General features: G+C 42.6%; 1 protein-coding gene across 15 annotated transcripts in view; it reads right to left on the bottom strand.

Moving 5' to 3' along the window:
- Positions 1 to 20,071, bottom strand: part of EHBP1 (EH domain binding protein 1) — a 340,218-nt gene that overhangs the window by 218,283 nt on the left and 101,864 nt on the right. For all 15 annotated transcript variants that reach the window (XM_085887653.1, XM_085887654.1, XM_085887656.1 and 12 more), the window contains 3 exons: positions 18,955 to 19,012; positions 6,141 to 6,236; positions 4,926 to 4,979 (listed from right to left, as the gene is read on the bottom strand). In XM_085887653.1, the coding sequence (XP_085743779.1) occupies positions 4,926 to 4,979; positions 6,141 to 6,236; positions 18,955 to 19,012 (208 nt within the window). The remainder of the gene's footprint in view (positions 1 to 4,925; positions 4,980 to 6,140; positions 6,237 to 18,954; positions 19,013 to 20,071) is intronic.

The following is a 20,071-nucleotide window of genomic DNA, read 5'->3' as shown; positions in this document are numbered from 1 at the left end:
GAGGTAATAACAACGATGGCGCCACAAGTTTAAAAAAAAACAAATACTGGGATTCCTTGAGCATTAGCCTTTCAAATTTTCTTAAGCTGACTTTAGTGGAGCTCAAGCACGTTTAAACTCATCCAGAAATTCTTCAAGGGATTTAAATCTGGGAAGATTTTGGAAGTTTGTGTCATGCTGTACAAATCAAACGTGAACCGCATGGGTCTGATGAACGTTGGTGTTGTGCCTTTATTGTTTGTTTTTGTTTCCATAGAAATGGAGCACAAGATGAGTGGCTTGTTCTTGAGTAATGTTTAAAAATAAATGAGATACAATGTGGAGTCTTGAGCGGAATCAGAGGATCATACACCATGTTGAAAAACCATTCACAGGAATAATTATCAAGCTCCAACTACATGCACAGCAATAACAATTCAGGTTTTATTTAGGTTTTGCTCCTAAACTTAGGTCTTCCACTTCCATTTGTACTCAACAATGTGAATTGTACAGTAATTAATTTAACCACATCACAATGACTGACTCACAATTAAACTCCAAAGGTATTTACATAACTTATACAGGGTGTCCAAGAAATACCTGACTGATTTACAATGAATGCAAAAAGAGCCTTTTAACAGAAAATTCGATTTCTTTTTATCCACAATCTAAGGCTCGTAGTGGAGCTCCCATACAAACGTCTCAACACACATGGACATACAGAAGAATACACGAGACATGACACAGGACTAGGACTGTTAGACGAGCCAAAAACAGCCACTGAGCTTGGGGGAAGTGCCTTCACTTCCCAGGGCACTCTTGGGTGCCAGTGATGTCACAACAATGGTGCCACCCTTCTCACTGCATTCAGCAGGGCATTTCCTGAAGAAGCATTTCCTTCTCCCCATGGATGCCAACCTATGTAGACTGTCTGTACTCTTATCCTTTTAAATTCTGAATGTCAAGAAAGGAATCATCACGTACCATTTTTAAAGTCTTTGGTATGACTCAGCTGGGGACTGAACCGCCAACCTCCCAGACTAAGCGGATGCTCTAACCATTCCACCATTAATCTGATTTGTCCTTTGGAATCTGCAATCGGAAAATAAATGAGCATTTCTTCGGATTTTATGTGAATTTAAAATGTGTCAGTTATTTCTTGGACACCCTGCATAAGATGTAGAAAATGATACGACGACCAACCACCGAGCTTTTCCAGTTGCTTTCACATCATTATTGTGGAAATTGATGCCTCTGATCTGATGTTCATTAATTGTTATTTGCTGCCCGATTCAACATCTATTCATGCCAAAGTTACCACAAATTACCATTATTGGCACAAATGTCTTGTAATGTGTCTTTTACATCCAGAAGTTTTTTTTTTCCTTCCAGCTGAAATTGTTTTATTTTCACTGCATTATCAACCATATTGTGTTGACTCAAGATACAATAAGTTTTGATTTTTGGATCACCTCTGCCTGCTCTGCAAAACAGACTGAAAGCTTGGGCAAAAATAATTGCCACGGCTTTGCTCAAACTTTAATAATGTCACGCTGAACTGCCCATCTGTGATTTTACCACGTACATGATGTTGTTTTATTACCCTTTTTATTTGTCACCTTCTGCTTCACATTGTTTCACCAATAGCGCTCGACTATAGTGTGGCCAGATATTGCCTCATTAGAATATTGCCCAATTGAAAAGGCCTTGCCAAGTCACAGTCATCACACAATGTACAAATGCAAGCTCCAGGCAAAAATAGTATTCCTTTCCTGTAGTCATTCTCTGCAGACTACTGTAGTAGGACCTGTTGCCAACTATAGTTGTTTGAGAGTACAACTCTCGTATACTATAGTTCTAACTGCAGTATTTTTGCTTGGGCTGCACAAAACTAGAACGGCACTCGGGAGAGTGCACACCTCCACCGGGCTGAACAGTTAACGTTTTGTATCCCACTGATAGGCCGGATCTGGATCTGGACCTGAACCAAAATCTAATTGGCTTGTTCTTGTCACCTACTCAACTCATCCACCAAGTTTTGGCTGAACCCATCCACAACGTTTTGAGATATCGTGCTGTATATAGTTTTTGGCTCGATCTCTCAATTGTGAAGAATCAAATCACAATCACGATAAAAAATTCTTGTATCTGGATCCGGATCTTCACCAAAATCTAAACAACTTGCCCTTGTCACACACCCAACATGTCCACCGAGTTTTGTTTGAATCCATCCATAACTTTTTGAGATATCCTGCTCACAGACAGACAGACAGATAGACAAACAGAAAACAGACAGTGGTGCAAACATATCCTCAGTCCACCTTTGGTGGCAGAGGTAACTAAATGCTCTAAAATCCATGCTGGCACTGTCTCACAAGTCCGCTACCATTGGCTGATTTAAACACTAGCTTATCATTGGTTGTAAAGCTACATGCTGCTGATGTATTGTCGCAAGCAAGAAGAGCAAGATGTATCCATACCAAGTTGTCACTGTCATGCTGATAGATGATTGTAAGCATGCTTCAGAAAGATGGAATAATGATACAAAGTTGGCCACCCTGATTGCAGTCCATACCCAGCTGTACATTCAGGAATGAGATTTATTTTTCCACACAAAAACAAGATCTCCTTCCATTTATAGCCAACTGTGGACAAACAAATATAGGACAATAAATGTGTTTGACCCAGTTGTAGAGAACAAATAACTGCCTCTTTCAGGAGATTACTGAGAAAGTCAACTCGCTGCATTTTCTGTTTAATGGTGCATTCTTTTCGATACATGATAAAAATGTCATCATAAAAATACTATTTTTTGGTCATACACAGTACTGTATTGTACCTTGAATGTTAGTTCATTGTTCCTTGTTTTTTTATGATATTGTTGTGGGAATGACTTTAGGGGTAACTGCATAGTATAACGAAAGTTATTTTCCAAAATGCATGTTTAGATGAAGCATGAGGTAATTGAATTATGATTATACAGAAAGCTGCTGTCTCCCCTCCCTTCATGTGCATATGTAAAACCACTTTCCCCTGAACCCCTTTTGATGTTTTATCCCTTCGTAATCTGTCTTTTATGTGCTTTATAAAAGTTCTGATAGTCCGTCAGCCACGAGTTTAGGCAGGAATGCTGCCATGATGTAAAAAGAGCGCCATTCAATCTGGGTGAAAGGTCGGGATTGATTGGCCCACCCACAGACTGGGAGGAGGGACTAATGTCATCATGGATGTAAGTAGAGGCGGAGGCTATAAGAAGGCGTGAGGAAAACCGTGGAGGGTAGATGCAAGGGACTTGCTATGGAGCTGTATGCAAGCGGAAAGTGGTTTCTCCACAGCCAAGCATTTGCCTGCTTCAGCTTCTCGCCACTCCCCCCGCTGCAGGCAGTGCCCATTTTCCCCTTCATGCTGGTGCCATCTTAGGCTGTTCAATTAGGCCGTCTCTCCACTTGGACTAAGTTGCGTCCTATTGCGGCACAGTCAATGGTATTTCTGACTTGTTGATTCTCTTGCCGACCTCCTGAGGTGTGAATGGGCCTATTAAGGAATAGTTGGATAAGGATCCTCCATTTGTTCATTGACCGATAGACACGTATGGATAGTGAGGATATATTATTGCATTGCTTCTCCTTTTTGTATTACCCCGGGTTCTTTCAAAACACATTATAACAAGCCGGTAGGCGGACATGGGTAGTCGACTACCCAATAGAACCTGACGCGATGGGCTCGTTCAATGGGGAATGACCTGAGGATTAAGCACAAGAAAATTCATGATTCTAGCTTCAAGGGTTAATGCTGCAGATTGTTTTTTCGTTAAAATACCCCCACATTTAGAGGTTTTTTTGGCCGTTGCTAGGCAACGGAGGGGTCCATAGCAACGGTTCTTTCTCACACATAACTAGGACATACCATGAACCTACCATACCAGTTTCATGTATATCTGAATCACAGTCTCTGAGATATAACGAACTTCGTTTTTTTTATTGTTTTCGACCAGGGTTCATTCAAAGTCTATCTTCTCCGACAGTTTTCATAGGATCCGGCTGGAAATTTTTGACAATATGGCTGAATGTACTGCCCACAGTCGCTCGTGGCCCGATTTTTGATTTTCGAAAAAATTAATTTTTTATGATTTCAAAAATTTCAAAGTCCCGTTGCTTGGCAACCAAAAGGGCGTTAGCAACCAGTACCTATGCGGTACAACGAGGTCATAAACTGGTCCTACCACCCAAATCTCATCAAAATCGAACAACTGCAAAGGGGTCAAAAAACCCCTGACAAACACACACACCGACAGACCGACACCACGACCAACAAAAAAGGGTAGATCAATAGATCAATAGATCCCAAAATTTTTTTTTAATCGAAAAACAAAAATTTTTCGAAATTTTTTTTTTCCGACTCGATCGACTACCCAATATACACTTGGTCCCGGTTGCTAGTTCAAGGAGCTATACACATTCATTAAAGGACAGATTGGATTCGGGTGATTACTGCCCAGTACAAGACAGTGCCTCTGTCGAGCAATTGCACTCAGATCACTACTTAGTCAAATTGGACGTACAGCACCAATTAACGCATCGCCTGATTGGCTCAGGTATTCCACTGGAGCAAGGTATTGTGGCAAACAGGCTCGTAATCCAGCCCGGATCACAAGAATCAGTTGGCCGGCATGACCGCTTTGACGTGACGCTGTTCAGCGGATTTGGACCTGGCAACTGGGACGAGTCTGACCAACAACAGTATTAATGTTCAGAATTTCTAATCTCCCACTCTTTCAAAGAATAAGTTAATAAAGCGGTCGTTTTGCTTCGGATTATTTTATCTTCCCTTTTTATGCAAGTAAGCATATTGGCATGTTCACATTTTATTTGCAATGTATGTATTTGCTATATACAGTGATTACAGCAATTAGGAAAATAACAACACTACACATTCACCAGACTTACATTCTCAATAACAAAAGTCCATTCCTTGTCTTCAAATTCTTCAGCATGGGGATCCTATGGGAATAACATAGGTCGGTCAGTACAGTATCATTAGCAGTTATTTCAAATCAGCACTTCTTCCCAAACAAGTGTCAAACAGAAGGTGTTTAAAAGTTGTTAATGTCTCTCATAATGGTAAAAGACCCTGTTTTAAACATTTAATGGAATAGAAGAGGAAAAAATAAGTAAAAGAAGAAAAGTGGAAGGAGAAAAAGTAGAAGAAAAAGGAGAAAAAAGAAAACGATAAATAACAATAATAATAAGAAGAAGTCGAAGAAGATCTGACGACTATGAAGGTAGAGACACAAAAAGGGAGGGCCAATTTATAAAAAGTGTCACCAGTTGACTTTGAATATGCAACTTTCCCCCTATATTTGATACAAATGGGATCAAAGTTCATCCTGATTGAATTGTTCCATATGAAATGTTAAATTTATAATATTGGCCCTTTTTTCAATGCTGTGTTTGTAATGCAGACCACTTTCCGATCTGATACAGTGACACCGTGATGTAAAATTATTTGCCCAGTGGTTCAGCGATTCCTCAGGGATACTGTCTCAGGCTCATCTTTCGAAGTCAAGGGTTTGTGCATTTTTTTGTGTTTCTAAAGGAATATTAGTCTGCCCTCGTTAATGTGTGCCGCCGAAACTGTCTGCAACTGAACGTATTGGGCTGAAACAAAGAAACAGTAATGCTGACTGGCACATTAACCAGCTATGCTTAGTACTACAGGCTCAACCATCCTTCAAAGAGACAGAAATGTCACATGTGGTTTCAGGAGGCCTGTGGCAAAACCTATTGCAATCAGGAATCTTCAAAATGTAAAAATGAAAAAAAAGAGTGTGTATGCGTGCGTGCGTGCGACTTCCAAATATGAAAACTGTTGAGATATAACTATTTAACATGATATCCAAAATAACAGCTGGATGCTTTTCTTGGAATCAAATTTCATTTTTGTTCATTTGTACATGTAAAATATATCAATACACTTGTGGACTCTCGAAACAACTATATTAAATTAATTAGGTATATTTCAACTGGTTAAAACACAGTAAGAGGTATATACACAATCCTTTTCTTTAAAAAAAAAAAACAATCATATGAAGGGTCACGTTGTTTACACAGAACCAACAGGTTTACAGCAATGCACATGCCTGTGCATGTGATCACACTCACCTTGAAGAGTGTCACGGTGATCTCCACATTTTCTGGAACAGGCCATATAACCACTCCCTTGTAAGGGTTTTTGATGCCAGGCTGCCAGCTTCGAGGCTGGAAGACACCAATGAGGGAGGTTTAGCCATTATAATCGATTATACTTTTCGATATTGATGTTGATCATCTGTACTACAAGATGGCAGTGTGTGTGTGTGTGTGTGTGTGTGTGTGTGTGTGTGTGTGTGTGTGTGTGTGTGTGTGTGTGTGTGTGTGTGTGTGTGTGTGTGTGTGTGTGTGTGTGTGTGTGTGTGTGTGTCACCATTTTTCTCAGAGATAGTTGAACGGATCTCTATAAAACTTTCAAATGTTCATCAGTGAGAGTGTTTTAGGGGGAAATAAATTGAAAATTTTGAAAAAAAAGGTTGCATTTAAAAAAAATTGCTGTATAGAGCCTAAGCCTTTGTAGATGTGAAAGGTAATATTAAATGATCCCCCGACCTCATTCCATAGTGGGTGTAGGGAAGTGTTTTAGACCCCCACAAAAAATGGGGGGAAAAAAAGATCATACCTTGATTTGTTCAAAATGTCAACGATTACAACAGCACCGGGCAACGCGTGGTACCCCTGCTGGTACCTTTTATCATGCTTTTAATTTTAAATAAAATCTCCAAAGCAGTTTACAAAGAGAATAAAAATAAAATTTGTTCTTTTTTATGTTCTTTTTCTTTAAAGAAAGATCACAAATGGATATGAGGAAGGACATTACCCCCAAACCTGCAGTCTTCTTTTCTACCAAACCCAAATTCACGAGAAAAAAAATACCATGAGGCCCTCTAGAAAATCTGCTGCCAATTTACAACTTACCATAATCTATAGATCGGATGTGCCCTGAAACTACCGAAAAACGACAAACAAGAGGAAAATAACCTGCATCAAAAAAAAGAACAACTGCAACCAAATGTTTTTTAGACAAACTTAGGAAGGCTTTGTAATAAAAAAAAGTTAGTTATGAGTAGCTTAGACTTTTGGTACCATGGTCAAATAAATTCTGCTTCCAATTTAGGTTCAGGCCCTCATATCATTCTTCAGGATGAGCATATGATAGAATTATCTTGGAATAACCAGACTCAGTGATGTAATGGTTAGAGCATCAGCTCTGAGCCTGGGAGGTCCGTGGTTCAAACCTCGGCCAAAAAACTGGTGTGCTGCTTCTTCGCTCAACACTCAGCATTTAAAAGGAGAGATCACAGACAAACAATGATGGGAAGGCAATGGCAAACAACCCTGTATAATCCTTGCCAAGAAACTGTTTCAGCAGCACCAATACCCTGTAAAGAGTATGGTATATCATCATCATCATCATCAACTACGAACAATATAAAATGACTGTACATTATTGGTTCACGAAAAAAAAAATTCACGAAAAAAATAAGTGACCACTATATTCGTTATAGTACAGTCAAAATGTCGGATGACCTCCCACAAATTGCAACAAAAGCAAACTCAACAGATTGTGATTCCTGGATATGTCCTCAGTGACAGAAAAAAGTCCAAAGGGATCCTCTGGGGGGAAGTCCTGAAATCATGGAAATCCAATATGGCCACCACCCGGCAGTTGCACCTAATGACACGTAACATCTTTTCAGGAGCTGGAGCTATTGATGTCTGAAGTGGCACAAAACCCTCGTCACACTTCTGCCAACCCCAGTCTGTCGGAAGAAGTTCATCTGCACATCCCTTCCATTCTTGGACTTGCAGATACACGTGCAGGCTGTGATACTTTGCTGCTTCTGATGTTGGTGGTAACGTCTGTGGTTGCACGTGAGAGGAGCTCCAAGCCACCTTGTCCCAGTACCGCTGATACCGGAGGGTGTCCAGGGTGTCAGTTGACTTTCGGTTGTAGATTATCACCAATGTTTTTTCTCCTGCATCTGCCACATCACATATGGAAGCTGGATATGTATCAAAAACCTTGGCCTGCTCATGGAATGTGTTGTTTGCTTTGAACTTTTTGAGGGAAGCTCCCTTTCCAATCCCATGAAGACGAGATATCGTGTCGCACCCAAGAACTGCATGAAGAAACAGTATGTGCTTGCATATGTCTGTACCAATCATTTTCTTTGTAGCCTTGATGTTCCAGATGCGAGGCTTCTTAGTGTTCTTCTTTGGCTCGGGACAAAAGAAGAGGTCATGGGATTCTAAGCTTGCATGGTAGCATAGGAGGACGAGGAGGTCTGTGTCATCACCAACTCACACAGTGTTGGTGACAGTAGCAGACTGCACGGCCTTCAGTACAATCAGGAGATCAGCATCCCCTGAGGCATGGTGTGTGTCTCAGTTCTTCTGAAGCTCTTCACTCAACATAAAAATGAATCGCTGTTTATTCTGCCTATTGGCAAGAAACTGTTCCTTCTTCATTGTGAGATGCATGTCAGCTGTAAATGTCACAGTAGTGCCAGCATTCCCTTTAGACCATCTCTGGTGTGTCATGTCCTTCGTGTTGGTACTCTCATAACCATCAAACACGACTATGGCATCTCTGTACTTCTTCGTTACATAATCAGTGTACTGGTGGCATATGTCTCTGTATGTAGATCCACGAGACCATGGAATGCGTTGAACAAGTGCCTCGCCATCCAAAACATACTGTTGCCCATCATTGGGGATATCAGCTGGGACATCGGATCCAAGAAGATCCCAGATGGCATTAGCAAAGACTGGCTTGTGTGCTTCTCGGAGCTGAAGAGAGGAATCAAAGAGGGCTGGTGGATAGCTGCACAGTTCATATTTGAAGGCCGACTCCAGTTCTTCTGCTGTCTGTGCAACAGTGATCAGTCTCTGGAAGAGGAGTTGTGGGTCAACCTGGACTTGCTCTCCATCAATCTTGACAGATGACTTTATGCCGAGGGTGACAACTTGGTCTTTCCTCTTAAATGTGTACTCGGCAGGTGTTTTCCCATCCATAGATTTCAATATTTTGGCTCCTAAAGCATGTGCTGTATCGACGTTGACGGTGGGGTGTGCATGAACTCCAGTGGCAATATTCCTCAGACGTGGATCACTACTGAATGGATTCCATTCCTGTAAATACTGAAGAGCCGATAGTGTGTCCTTCCAGTCACGAGATTGTCTTGCCTTGGTCATGCCCTTCTTCTGCTCTCCAGTGTTGTAGTTCACACCTGTGAGCTCCTGCATTGCCTCATTTATTTCTGCACAGGCAGGCATTGATAGTAGCCATACCAGCCGTTGTTGCTCTGTCATTCCTCGACCTCGTGTGAGCCCCGCGCTGGTCTTCAAACTTCTCATCAGAACTTGTTCGATGATCAGGTCAGATGAAAGACCTGCCCACAGGCGATCACTTCGTCGAACCACATGGAACCCCTCATCAAAACGTTGTTGGACATTGGGATGTTTAGTTTTGAGGTTGGACATCTGCTGCAGATACACCCTCGCAGATTTGGCATACAGGTTGTGGCCCGAGGCTGCCAGGTAAGGCAGCATTTCCTGGATGGCCTGGAGATGTAGTGCCCAGTTCCCAGTGCGCTCTACCCTGATGTATTTGCATAGAATGTCCAGCATGTCCATATACTGAACCCAGAGCGCTGAAGTTCTAGACGATATCTTTGCAGACTTGGCATGCTTCTGAAGGTGGTCTTTGATTCGTTTCAAGACGTCAGACTTGCATTCTTCTTCCACAGACTGGGGTTGGCAGAAGTGTGACGAGGGTTTTGTGCCACTTCAGACATCAATAGCTCCAGCTCCTGAAAAGATGTTACGTGTCATTAGGTGCAACTGCCAGGCTGAATGTAGCACCATGAGATGCACATGCAAGAAGCACAACATTGAGTGCACTCCAGCTTGTGGAAACTGCAGGGGCTCTGGCTGCACAAACACTCCATGTGACAATGATGAGGATGATGACGACATTGTCGAGTTCTAACTTTAATACGCTTGATTTTTCTCAACATGTATAGTAAGTTTATAATGGATGTAGTTCCTGAGTTTAATGAGAATTTTCATTTTCATTTCGAAAACTTCATCAGGCAGATGTGATTACTCCGAGTGGAATTGTAAATTTTGTCATGTTTCAATGATTTACATAATTATATTGTATATCCATCGACTTGATTTCATCTTGTGTCTTCAACGTTTCTTTTTTTTTTGCCCAGGAGCCAAAATCAGTACCAGGTAAAAAAAAAAAAAATTTCGGGACAAAAAATTGACATTTTTGGACAAAAAAGCTATCATTTTTAATTTTACCCTCAATACATTTCACTTTTTTATAATTATTCTTGTATATCAATATACTGTCCATAACTAGAAACAATTACAATGCAGAAAAACATACATTTACATATTAAAATATCAATCTTTACAATTTTCTCATTTTCCCTGAAGCCGGATGGTGGCCATATTGGATTTCCATGATTTCAGGACTTGCCCCCTGGAGGATCCCTTAGGACTTTTTTTTTCTGTCACTGCGGACATATCCAGGTATCAAAATCTGTTGAGTTTGCTTTTGTTGCAATTTGTGGGAGGTTGACCAAATATTGGTTCACGAAAAAATATTTTCACGAAAAAAATAAGTGATCACTATATTCGTTATTGTTGTGTGTCTGTCTGTCTGTCTGTCTGTCTGTCTGTCTGTCTGTCTGTCTGTCTGTGTCTGTGTCTGTCTGTCTGTCTGTCTGTCTGTCTGTCTGTCTGTCTGTCTGTCTGTCTGTCTGTCTGTCTGTCTGTCTGTCTGTCTGTCTGTCTGTCTGTCTGTCTGTCTGTCTGTTGGGTAGTCGATCGAGTCGAAAAAAAAAAATTTTTGGAGATTTGTTCTACCCTTATCAGTATTTAAAATAGCGATTTCAGTTAATACAATGGCGATTACGATGAAACTTGGTTGGTAGGTTCATACCATGACCTTGTTGTGTGCAAATGACAACCGTTGCTATGGACACCACCGTTGCCTAGCAACGGGACTTTGAATTTTTTGAAAAATCATAAAAAATACATTTTTTCGAAAATCAAAAATCGGGCCACGAGCGACTGTGGGCAGTACATTCAGCCATATTGTCAAAAATTTCCAGCTGGATCCTATGAAAACTGTCGGAGAAGATAGACTTTGAATGAACCCTGGTTGAAAACAATTAAAAAATGAAGTTTGTTATATCTCAGAGACTATGATTCAGATATACATGAAACTGGTATGGTAGGTTCATGGTATGTCCTAGTTATGTGTGAGAGAGAGAACCGTTGCTATGGACCCCTCCGTTGCCTAGCAACGGCCGAAGAACCTCTAAATGTGGGGGTATTTTAACGAAAAAACAATCTGGAGCGTTAACCCTTGAAGCTGGAATCATGAATTTTATTGTGCCTAATCCTCAGCTCTTTCCCATTGAACGGGCCCAGCGCGTCAGGTTCTATTGGGTAGGCGACTACCCATGTCTGCCTACCGGCTTGTCTGTCTGTCTTTCCCGAGCATAGCTCCGTGGGATTTGATCCGATCCTGACAAAATTTTGGTGGGAGGTTTATATCATGATCTAGTTGTGTTTTCCTGAAAATGGGCATGGTGCGCCCATTATGGGTGGAGCCACGCCCCAAAAACATGTGTTTTTAGAGGGTAGCCGATTTCAATTAGCATCTTCTCCTAGGGGGTTTGTCGAATCTGGCAGGGTTTTCGGTATTTGGTTAGCCCAATGGCACCTGCATAGCCCCACAGAGCTCAATTTTTCATTTTTGGCCCAAGGTCAAGGTCACAAGGTCACGAACTTAGAAAATTGTGAATTTTGACATAAAAATCCATCTTCTCCGAGGGGTTTGTCGAATCTGGCAGGGGTTTCGGTATTTGGTTAGCCCAATGGCACCTGCATAGCCCCACGGAGCTCGATTTTTCATTTTCGTCCCAAGGTCAAGGTCACGAACTTAGAAAATTGCGAATTTTGACATAAAAATCATACGACCGCCCAAACTTTGAGAGCTAGGATGACAATATTTTTTATGCATAATCTTGAGGTCATTCCCCACCTAAAGTATAGAAACCATTTTCCTCTATCTCGAACACCTTGCCCGTGGCACCCCCTTCAAGTTTGTTTTTACGCTGATTTCATCATAGTATGGATAATCCGAGGAGTGCGAAATGCCATATAGCTTATATGATGTTATATTGTTCCTGGAATGTTCCAGAGGAAGTTTTGCACCAAAGGTCATAATCCTTGACCTTTGACTTTTAAAGTTCACAAAGGTCAAAATTTCAAAGCTGTGGGAATCGAACCGGGTTTTCGACCTTCTTCGACGAGCTAACTCCAATAAGCTATAGCACGTATCCAGTTTCCTTATTTTAATGTCCACAACATTGTTTTGTTACCTTTAAAGGTTATGCAAAGGTCAAATTTTGAAAGTTGTTGAACAACACCGGGTTTTCGACATTTTGCAGCTAATAACCTGTCACTCGTACCACATCATGTTGATCATTTTTATAACTTGGTCAAACATTATCACATTGTCTCATCCTTGACTTCTGAAACAATCTACATCGTCAAATACTGCTCGTGAACCATCGTCGTCTTCAGACTTGTATTAAACTCCAATTTAATCAGGGCAGCTCCGTTCAAGTTCAACGTTTTCATCCCACGGAAGCAAAGTTTCCTTTTACGGTTGGGTTGCTTGTCCCTCCGAAACGACTCAAAATCAATTAAGGCAATCGATTTTGGTTCCCCCTTATAATTAATAATGGTGTGATGATTAAAAAAAGAATTGGTAGGGTAATAGATGGTCACAGTCCTAATTATACTTTTCGAGTTTTCTCAATGCAAAATATTAGGAAATAAAAAGTAAACCTATTTTATTTTTACGCTCATGACGGAAATTTGCCATTTAAATACATCCAAACTTAGTTTTCAAGTTTTATGTAATGTCAATGTCATTCACAAACAAACAACTTAACACGTGGATAACAACGCTTTTATCCACGAGGTTATGGATGTGGAAAATGCAAATGGTATAAAAAGATGCAGCTTGAAAGAAAGTGAAACGCCTGTTCCACAGAGTGGCACAACCACGCCCTCTATTGGATGAACTCTCCAACTGGATATTCGGTCAGGTGGCATCAAAGTATGATTACACAGAAAACGATGATTGCAAGCATTTCCTCAATCACTAACACAGCAAGACTATCGTTTGTGATTAATTTGAGGATAAACAATCTCGGATAAACAATTGAAGCACAGCTGACATATTTTAATCACCAACAAGCTTTGGTTTGTTCAGCTTCCCTGCTTACTTTTTCACTCACATAAGCTTAGCATTGCAGAAAAGTAACAGCAAGAATAAAACAAAGAAACAAGAAACAGCAATAAATAATGCAGAACCTCGAATGGGGTATATAGATAATAGTAGATCTGATAACTCACCAACTCACTCACTCACTCACTCACACAGGGGTTTGATCGCAAGATCAGCCGCAGCTGACGCTCACAGACTATACAGGTAAAAACTCTCATTTGAGTCTCTCTCAGCAACTGTTCATTGGACATAAAGTCCGACCAGCGAGAGCCAAGGATTCTCCGAAGAGACCTGGTACCAAAGGAATGAAGTCTCCGTCTCAGATTCCTGGTCAGAGTCGAAGTCTCGCATCCATAGAGCAAGACTGAAAGCACAAAGGACCTGAAGACTCAGACTTTCGTCGTCCTGCACAGGCACCGGCAGCGTCCCCACACCCCATGATAAAGTGAATCCATGACTCGACGGGCCCGACCAACACGTCTGTTGACCTCTGGTTCACAGCCAGCAGAGACATGAATATCACTGCCAACGTAAGTGAATCTCTCCGTGACCTCAACATCCTCGCCACAAACAGGTACAGACAGGATAGCAGCATCCAAGATGTCATTGAAAATCTGGATCTTAGTTTTGACCCAGGAAACCTATAATCCCATTGGTTCCGACCCCTCATTCAGCACGTCGAGGTCTCCCAAAAGGATATCGAGAGTTTCCACAACGATGACTGCATCATCTGCGAAATCAAGGTCAGAGATCTTGACATTCCCAAGCGATGCACTGCAGCTTGATCTCTCCGACGTCCTCCCCAGAATCCAGCCAATACAAGTGCTGAAAAGTGTTGGGGCCAGTACACACCTCTGACGAACGCCAGCAACAAATGGAATTAAGTCAGAGATGGTATCACCACATCTCACAGCACTCTCAGTTCCAGAGTATAGTTCAGACATCAGATAGATCCGTTTTGGTGGCACCCCACGAAGACCAAGAATACTCCAGAGGGCATCCCGATTCATTGAATTGAATGCTTTTCAGAGATCAATTTAGGCTGCAAGCAGCCCCTGCCGAAACTCTCGCCTGCATTCGGTGAGGAACCGAAGATCAAAGATACGGTCAATTTTTGACCTCTTTGGTGTAAAGCCTGACTGCTCTGGATGCTCGTGCTCAAGCAGATGGTGGCAAACCCTATCAAGAATTATCCAAGCAAAGACCTTGCCTGGCACTGAGAGCAGCGTCACTCATCGGTAGTTGTTGCAGTCTTGGCGATCACCCTTCCCTTTCCAGAGAGGAACAACAATGCCCCTCTTCCAGTTCAATGAACTTCCAGGAACAACAATGCCCCTTGGGATGATGCCTGTGTTCCAGGCAGAGCAGAGAACTGCATGCATCGACACGAATGCAGCATTTCCACCAGCCTTGAGAAGTTCAGCATGGATGCTACAGATCCCAGGAGCTTTACCCCATCTCAACCGGTTCACCGCAGCCTGTGTTTCCACAAACGAAGGTGGACCACAGTTGATTGGAGGATCAGCAATTAGGATTATAACACCCCTGACATCCAACTCGACAGCTGGTGGATCAGCCTAATACAGCCACTCAAAGTAACCAGCCCAGAGGGCCTTCACTTCAGACTCCTCTGTCAAGAGCCCACCACCCTCTGCTCTAACTGCAGTACACCGAGGGACGGGCTTGAAGGAATGTAATGCGCGAATTCCCCTGTAACCAGGAGGAGAATCACTTAACCACAGGTAATGCTCTACCCCCCTCACAGATTCCTCGCAAATAGGCCTCCTTGTCCACCCTTTGTGCACGCACAGTTTTACGCCTCAGCTCCCTGAACAGCTCAGCTCTGCAATTCAGCCTGGCCCTATGAATGTGGTCAATGTTATCCAGTGTCCCTTGGGAAAAAATTATTCTTCACCCAATGGTGAATTCCAAGACATCTACTGGCAACATCAAGGACGGTGGTCTTGAAGGCACTCCACAACTCTTCAGGATCCCCCAAAGCACCCAGACCCCCAAATCTCCACTCATCCTGTTCGCAAACTCCTCAGCTATCCTCTCATCCTTGAACTTGCCAACATCCAGCCGAGGCTGGGATGGTACCATTTTCCTGGATTTAAGGTGCAACTTAAGAGTTGCTACAACAATCCGGTGGTCAGTATTGAGGAACTGAGCACTCCGGTGAACCCTGCAGTTCTGGATCATCCTCCAGTGACCATCATCAAACACATGGTCAATCTCCTTTGCCACACTGCCAGCATTGGAATGCCAAGTTCAGCAATGAGCCTGTGGGAACTGAAACAATGAACCAGCCACCCTAAGTCCATGACTTCTTGCAAAGTCAAAGAAATCAGTGCTATTCTGGTTCACAGTTCCAGACCCATGGGGACCAACACACATCTCATAACCATCCCGATCAATTCCAATCGATGCAGTGAAATGCCCCAAGACCAGAAGAGTATCTCGCTTAGAGCACTGATCAACCACAGACATGAGCGTGGCAGAGAATGTGTCCTTCACGGTGAGATCACACGCATCAGTCAGAGCATATACAGACCAGGGAAATGACACCCAATGAGTGATGAATCCCTAGTCTCATAATACGCTCGTTGACTGGTGTTACCTCAATTATCATTGGAGTCAGCTTATTTGACACAGTTACAGCAACTCCCTGGGCATGGTAACCATCCGGCAACCAGACAAATAGTAGATGTAACCACCAGCCATGATCTCACCATAAATCCGGTCTCCGAACCCCAGAGAATGCTTTATTTTTTTGTAATCGTTTTAATTTTGAATTTTTATGAGTGCTGCAATACCGATGTCCAAACACTTGAGTTCAGATGATAACAGAGACAGGTGATCATCCTCTCTTCGGGATAGGACATTCCAGGTACCCACCCAAAAGGACCGCCTCAGGTTAACCCAAGGAGACCACCGTCTGGTGGACAACACCTCAGCACCACCCTGACACACAATCCTGCAATCTGACCCGGGAAGGTTACCCTGTGGTTTCCCTCTTATCATCAAAGATTGGGCTTTGCCCCAATTCCGTCATCTGGGGAGCTGTCCTGCAAAGGGAAGCTGCACAGAAGGTACTCCCATGGAGTGGGTTTTCAGATTTTTTTTAATGCTTTTGGTATGTTTTGCGGAATGAAGGGTTTTACGGTGGCTGGAGTGCAAATCTTGCCACCAACCTCTTAATAAAAAGTATCTCAACTGCAGGAAGACATCTGCAGACAAAGTTGGGCACGAGATATGGATGGCCGTTGACTCACAAGAAGCTCCTCCGCGATAAGAGCGAAAAACAAAAAGTTGACACAAGGGTATGTTTTTACCTGGGCTTTATATTGAATTTTGAAGCAAAAAATTCAAACCAATTAACATAAAAATTCAAACGATTTATTATATTTCAATCTAAATTTACATCTGTACTCATATATTTATTACATCTGTACTAGTGTGTGTGTGTGTGTGTGTGTGTGTGTGTGTGTGTGTGTGTGTGTGTGTGTGTGTGTGTGTGTGTGTGTGTGTGTGTGTGTGTGTGTGTGTGTGTGTGTGTGTGTGTGTGTGTGTGTGTGTGTGTGTGTGTGTGTCCTCCATAACACCAAAGCTGGAGCAATGAAACCAAGCAGCCTGAAACTTTGCATTGATCTCTCTCCCCACCCCCCATATATATATATATATATATATATATATATATATATATATATATATATATATATATATATATATATATACATATATATACATATATATACATATATATATATATATATCTCTCTCTCTCTCTCTCTCTCTCTCTCTCTCTCTCTCTCTCTCTCTCTCTCTCTCTCTCTCTCTCTCTCTCTCTCTCTCTACACCACTCTCTCCCTTCCCACCCCCCTCTCCCTCTCTCCCTTCCCACCCCCTGTCCCTCTCTCCCTTCCTCCCTCTCTCCCTTCCCCCTCTCTCTCCCTCCCCCTCTCCCTTCCTCGAAGCACACACCCCCCTCATCCCAAGCCCTCAAATGTTGTACCTCCCACTGCCCGCTCCCTTCTTCACCATACCTCTATCAAGTCTCATCCTTATCCTCTCCTCACCTCTCCCTTCGCCCTCCTGCACCTTGGCCATGCCTGCTCTCATTGTCTCCCTCCCTCACAAAGCAACCTTCACACTTTCCCCCTACAAGCTTCCCTACCACCTTTCTCAAAAACTCCCCCATCCCTTCTCCCTCAACTCTGCTCTCTCACCTTTCTACCTCCAATCTCCCCCCTCACCACCCCTTCCGAAAGTTCCCCTCCTCACATCCACAAAGCTGCCTCCTTCCCACACCCTCTCTCTTCCATATCATCACTCTACCACCTCCAATGTTCAACTGCCCTCTGCCACCTCTCGTATTACTCCCCACTGTACCTCAACCCATCACCACTGAGCCTTTTCTCCTCGTCGAGCCCTCTCTCTGAGCTATTATGCAATCCCCCAAACTCTTTCAACAACTCCCCTTACCTTCCTCCCTACTCTCTCCCCTGCCCTCAAAACCTCCTCCCCTCCCTAATCCTTAGCAGTGTGAACCTCAAATATCTGGGGCCTTTGCTAAAACCTGACAGATCTTTCCATACAGGTTGCCACTGACAAACCAGACATAATCTGCTTAACAGAAACTTCCCTCCTTCAAGATGTCTCTGACTCCCGAGTATCTCTTCCTGGTTACTCCCTCCTCCGGTATGACAGACCTGAGCCTCGTCCTGGCGGTGGAGTTGCTCTCTTCATCAAAGACTCTATTCCTCACTCACCATGCACTGCCCTCTCTCCCCCACACCCCCAGGAATAACTCTGGCTACGGCTTCCCCTCCACTCCCACGTCATGTTTATAATGTGTGTTGTACCTCCACCAAACAGTGATGACTCCATTTATATCTCGCTCTCTGAAAACATGGACTAACTTCTATCATCTCATCTGAACTCTCTCTTCCTCATATGTGGTTACTTCAATTGTCATCATGCCAGTTGGCTGGGTGTGGGGACCTCCCTCACCTGCCGTGGCACTTCAGCAAAAGACTTCTGTGACTCATTGGGACTGACACAATCTGTCAACTTCCCTTCCCAGATCTCAACCAACAGTTCTCCATCTTTTCTGGATCTGTTTTTGACCAATTTCCATGAAAATATTTGCTGTTCTTCCGCTGCTCCAATCGGTTCATCTGACCATATGCTCATCAAAGTAGACATCTCTCTGGCTGTTATTAGAGAACAGCCTCAGTGCCATCGAGTCTGGCATTTCACTCAGGCCGACTGGCAGGGACTTCAAGCAGCCATCAAACTTCGAGACTGGTCTCCCATCTCTACTTTCTCTGACATCAACTCGTCCTGGGACTTCTTTCAAAGAAGGTCTGTGTCTGTCTGTCTGTCTGTCTGTCTGTCTGTCTGTCTCTCTCTCCCTCCCTCTCATTTTGCCTGTCCGTTCATTCTCTTACTTTGCCTGTTGCCTCCATGAGCTTTGGTTTTGTATACAAAGTAAAAAGTAAAGAATAAAGACAAAGTGGAAGGGAAGCACAAATGGGTTGATAACAAATTCGATACCTTTGATGACTTCCTTCGTGAACGGCGTGTCCATACTATCACCAACTTGTCTGGTTGCCTATGGAGGCACACACAACATTCAGTAATATATTTTAACAATAACTCATGGAACAAAATTTGTCATTGCAATAATTTCAAATGATAAGCTATTCAAAAGATTAAAAACACAGAAGTTTGACATACGAGTCTTAAACATTTTGGACTTATTGCAATTGCATCTTGATATCGGATATCGGATATCGGATATCGGAAAATATGTAGTGAAAATCTCTGCGATTATAAACTTTAAACATAAACAGGCTGAGGCTTAAAGCCTGATATAATTTATCAATACACACAGTAGCAGTTGCTTTGTCCTCTGCCTTTGCAGACATTCAACCAATGTCCAGATAAATTAGGTCACTTTTGTCATTCGATTAATCACTAATCTTCCCAAATCCAAAGCTTAAACTCAAGTCTCACCTGGAGAACTATATTTGTATGTCCATCCAATCGTGCTCGTCTGTACAGCCCTTAAAGGCAAGTACTCACCATAATCATATATCATCGACGTTTCTCCATCACTATCAGATATGTTTTCTACATTTTCTTCAACTGCTCAACATTCCTTCCCACAGTCTTATCTATTCTTAATGAGTTTTCCTGACATATTCCACAAATATCTATTTTTTAAGTGTCTCATTGTTTGTATTGTGCTGAATGTCAAACACCAGGGGCTCTCTGGCAGATGGTTTGTTTGGCAATTTCATATGAAAATGTTCAGTATATATATCTATAATTCCAGCAATGTGTGTGTGTGTGTGTGTGTGTGTGTGTGTGTGTGTGTGTGTGTGTGTGTGTGTGTGTGTGTGTGTGTGTGTGTGTGTGTGTGTGTGTGTGTGTGACCGCTGTTTCTCAACAACTGCTGGTCCGATCTAATTGAAACTTGCCAGATATATTGCTGGGGACCTGAGGATGTGCCTTTTCAAGGTTTGATATTAATCGGACAAGTGCTTCCCAAGTTATGGCCATTTATTTACCAACCAATGAGAGGAACCGTTGCTGAGGCCATTTTATATCAACCAATGACAGGAAGCTTTGCTGCGTAGCCGTGGTCGATGGTGAAGAGAAACTCAGC

Source organism: Eptatretus burgeri, chromosome 7 (genome assembly GCF_056783735.1).
Source record: "Eptatretus burgeri isolate ZD-2024b chromosome 7, Ebu_testis_v1, whole genome shotgun sequence".
Taxonomy (NCBI): Eukaryota; Metazoa; Chordata; class Myxini; order Myxiniformes; family Myxinidae; genus Eptatretus; species Eptatretus burgeri.
Note: the sequence above shows the minus strand (reverse complement) of the source record. Positions and strands in the feature narration are given on the sequence as shown.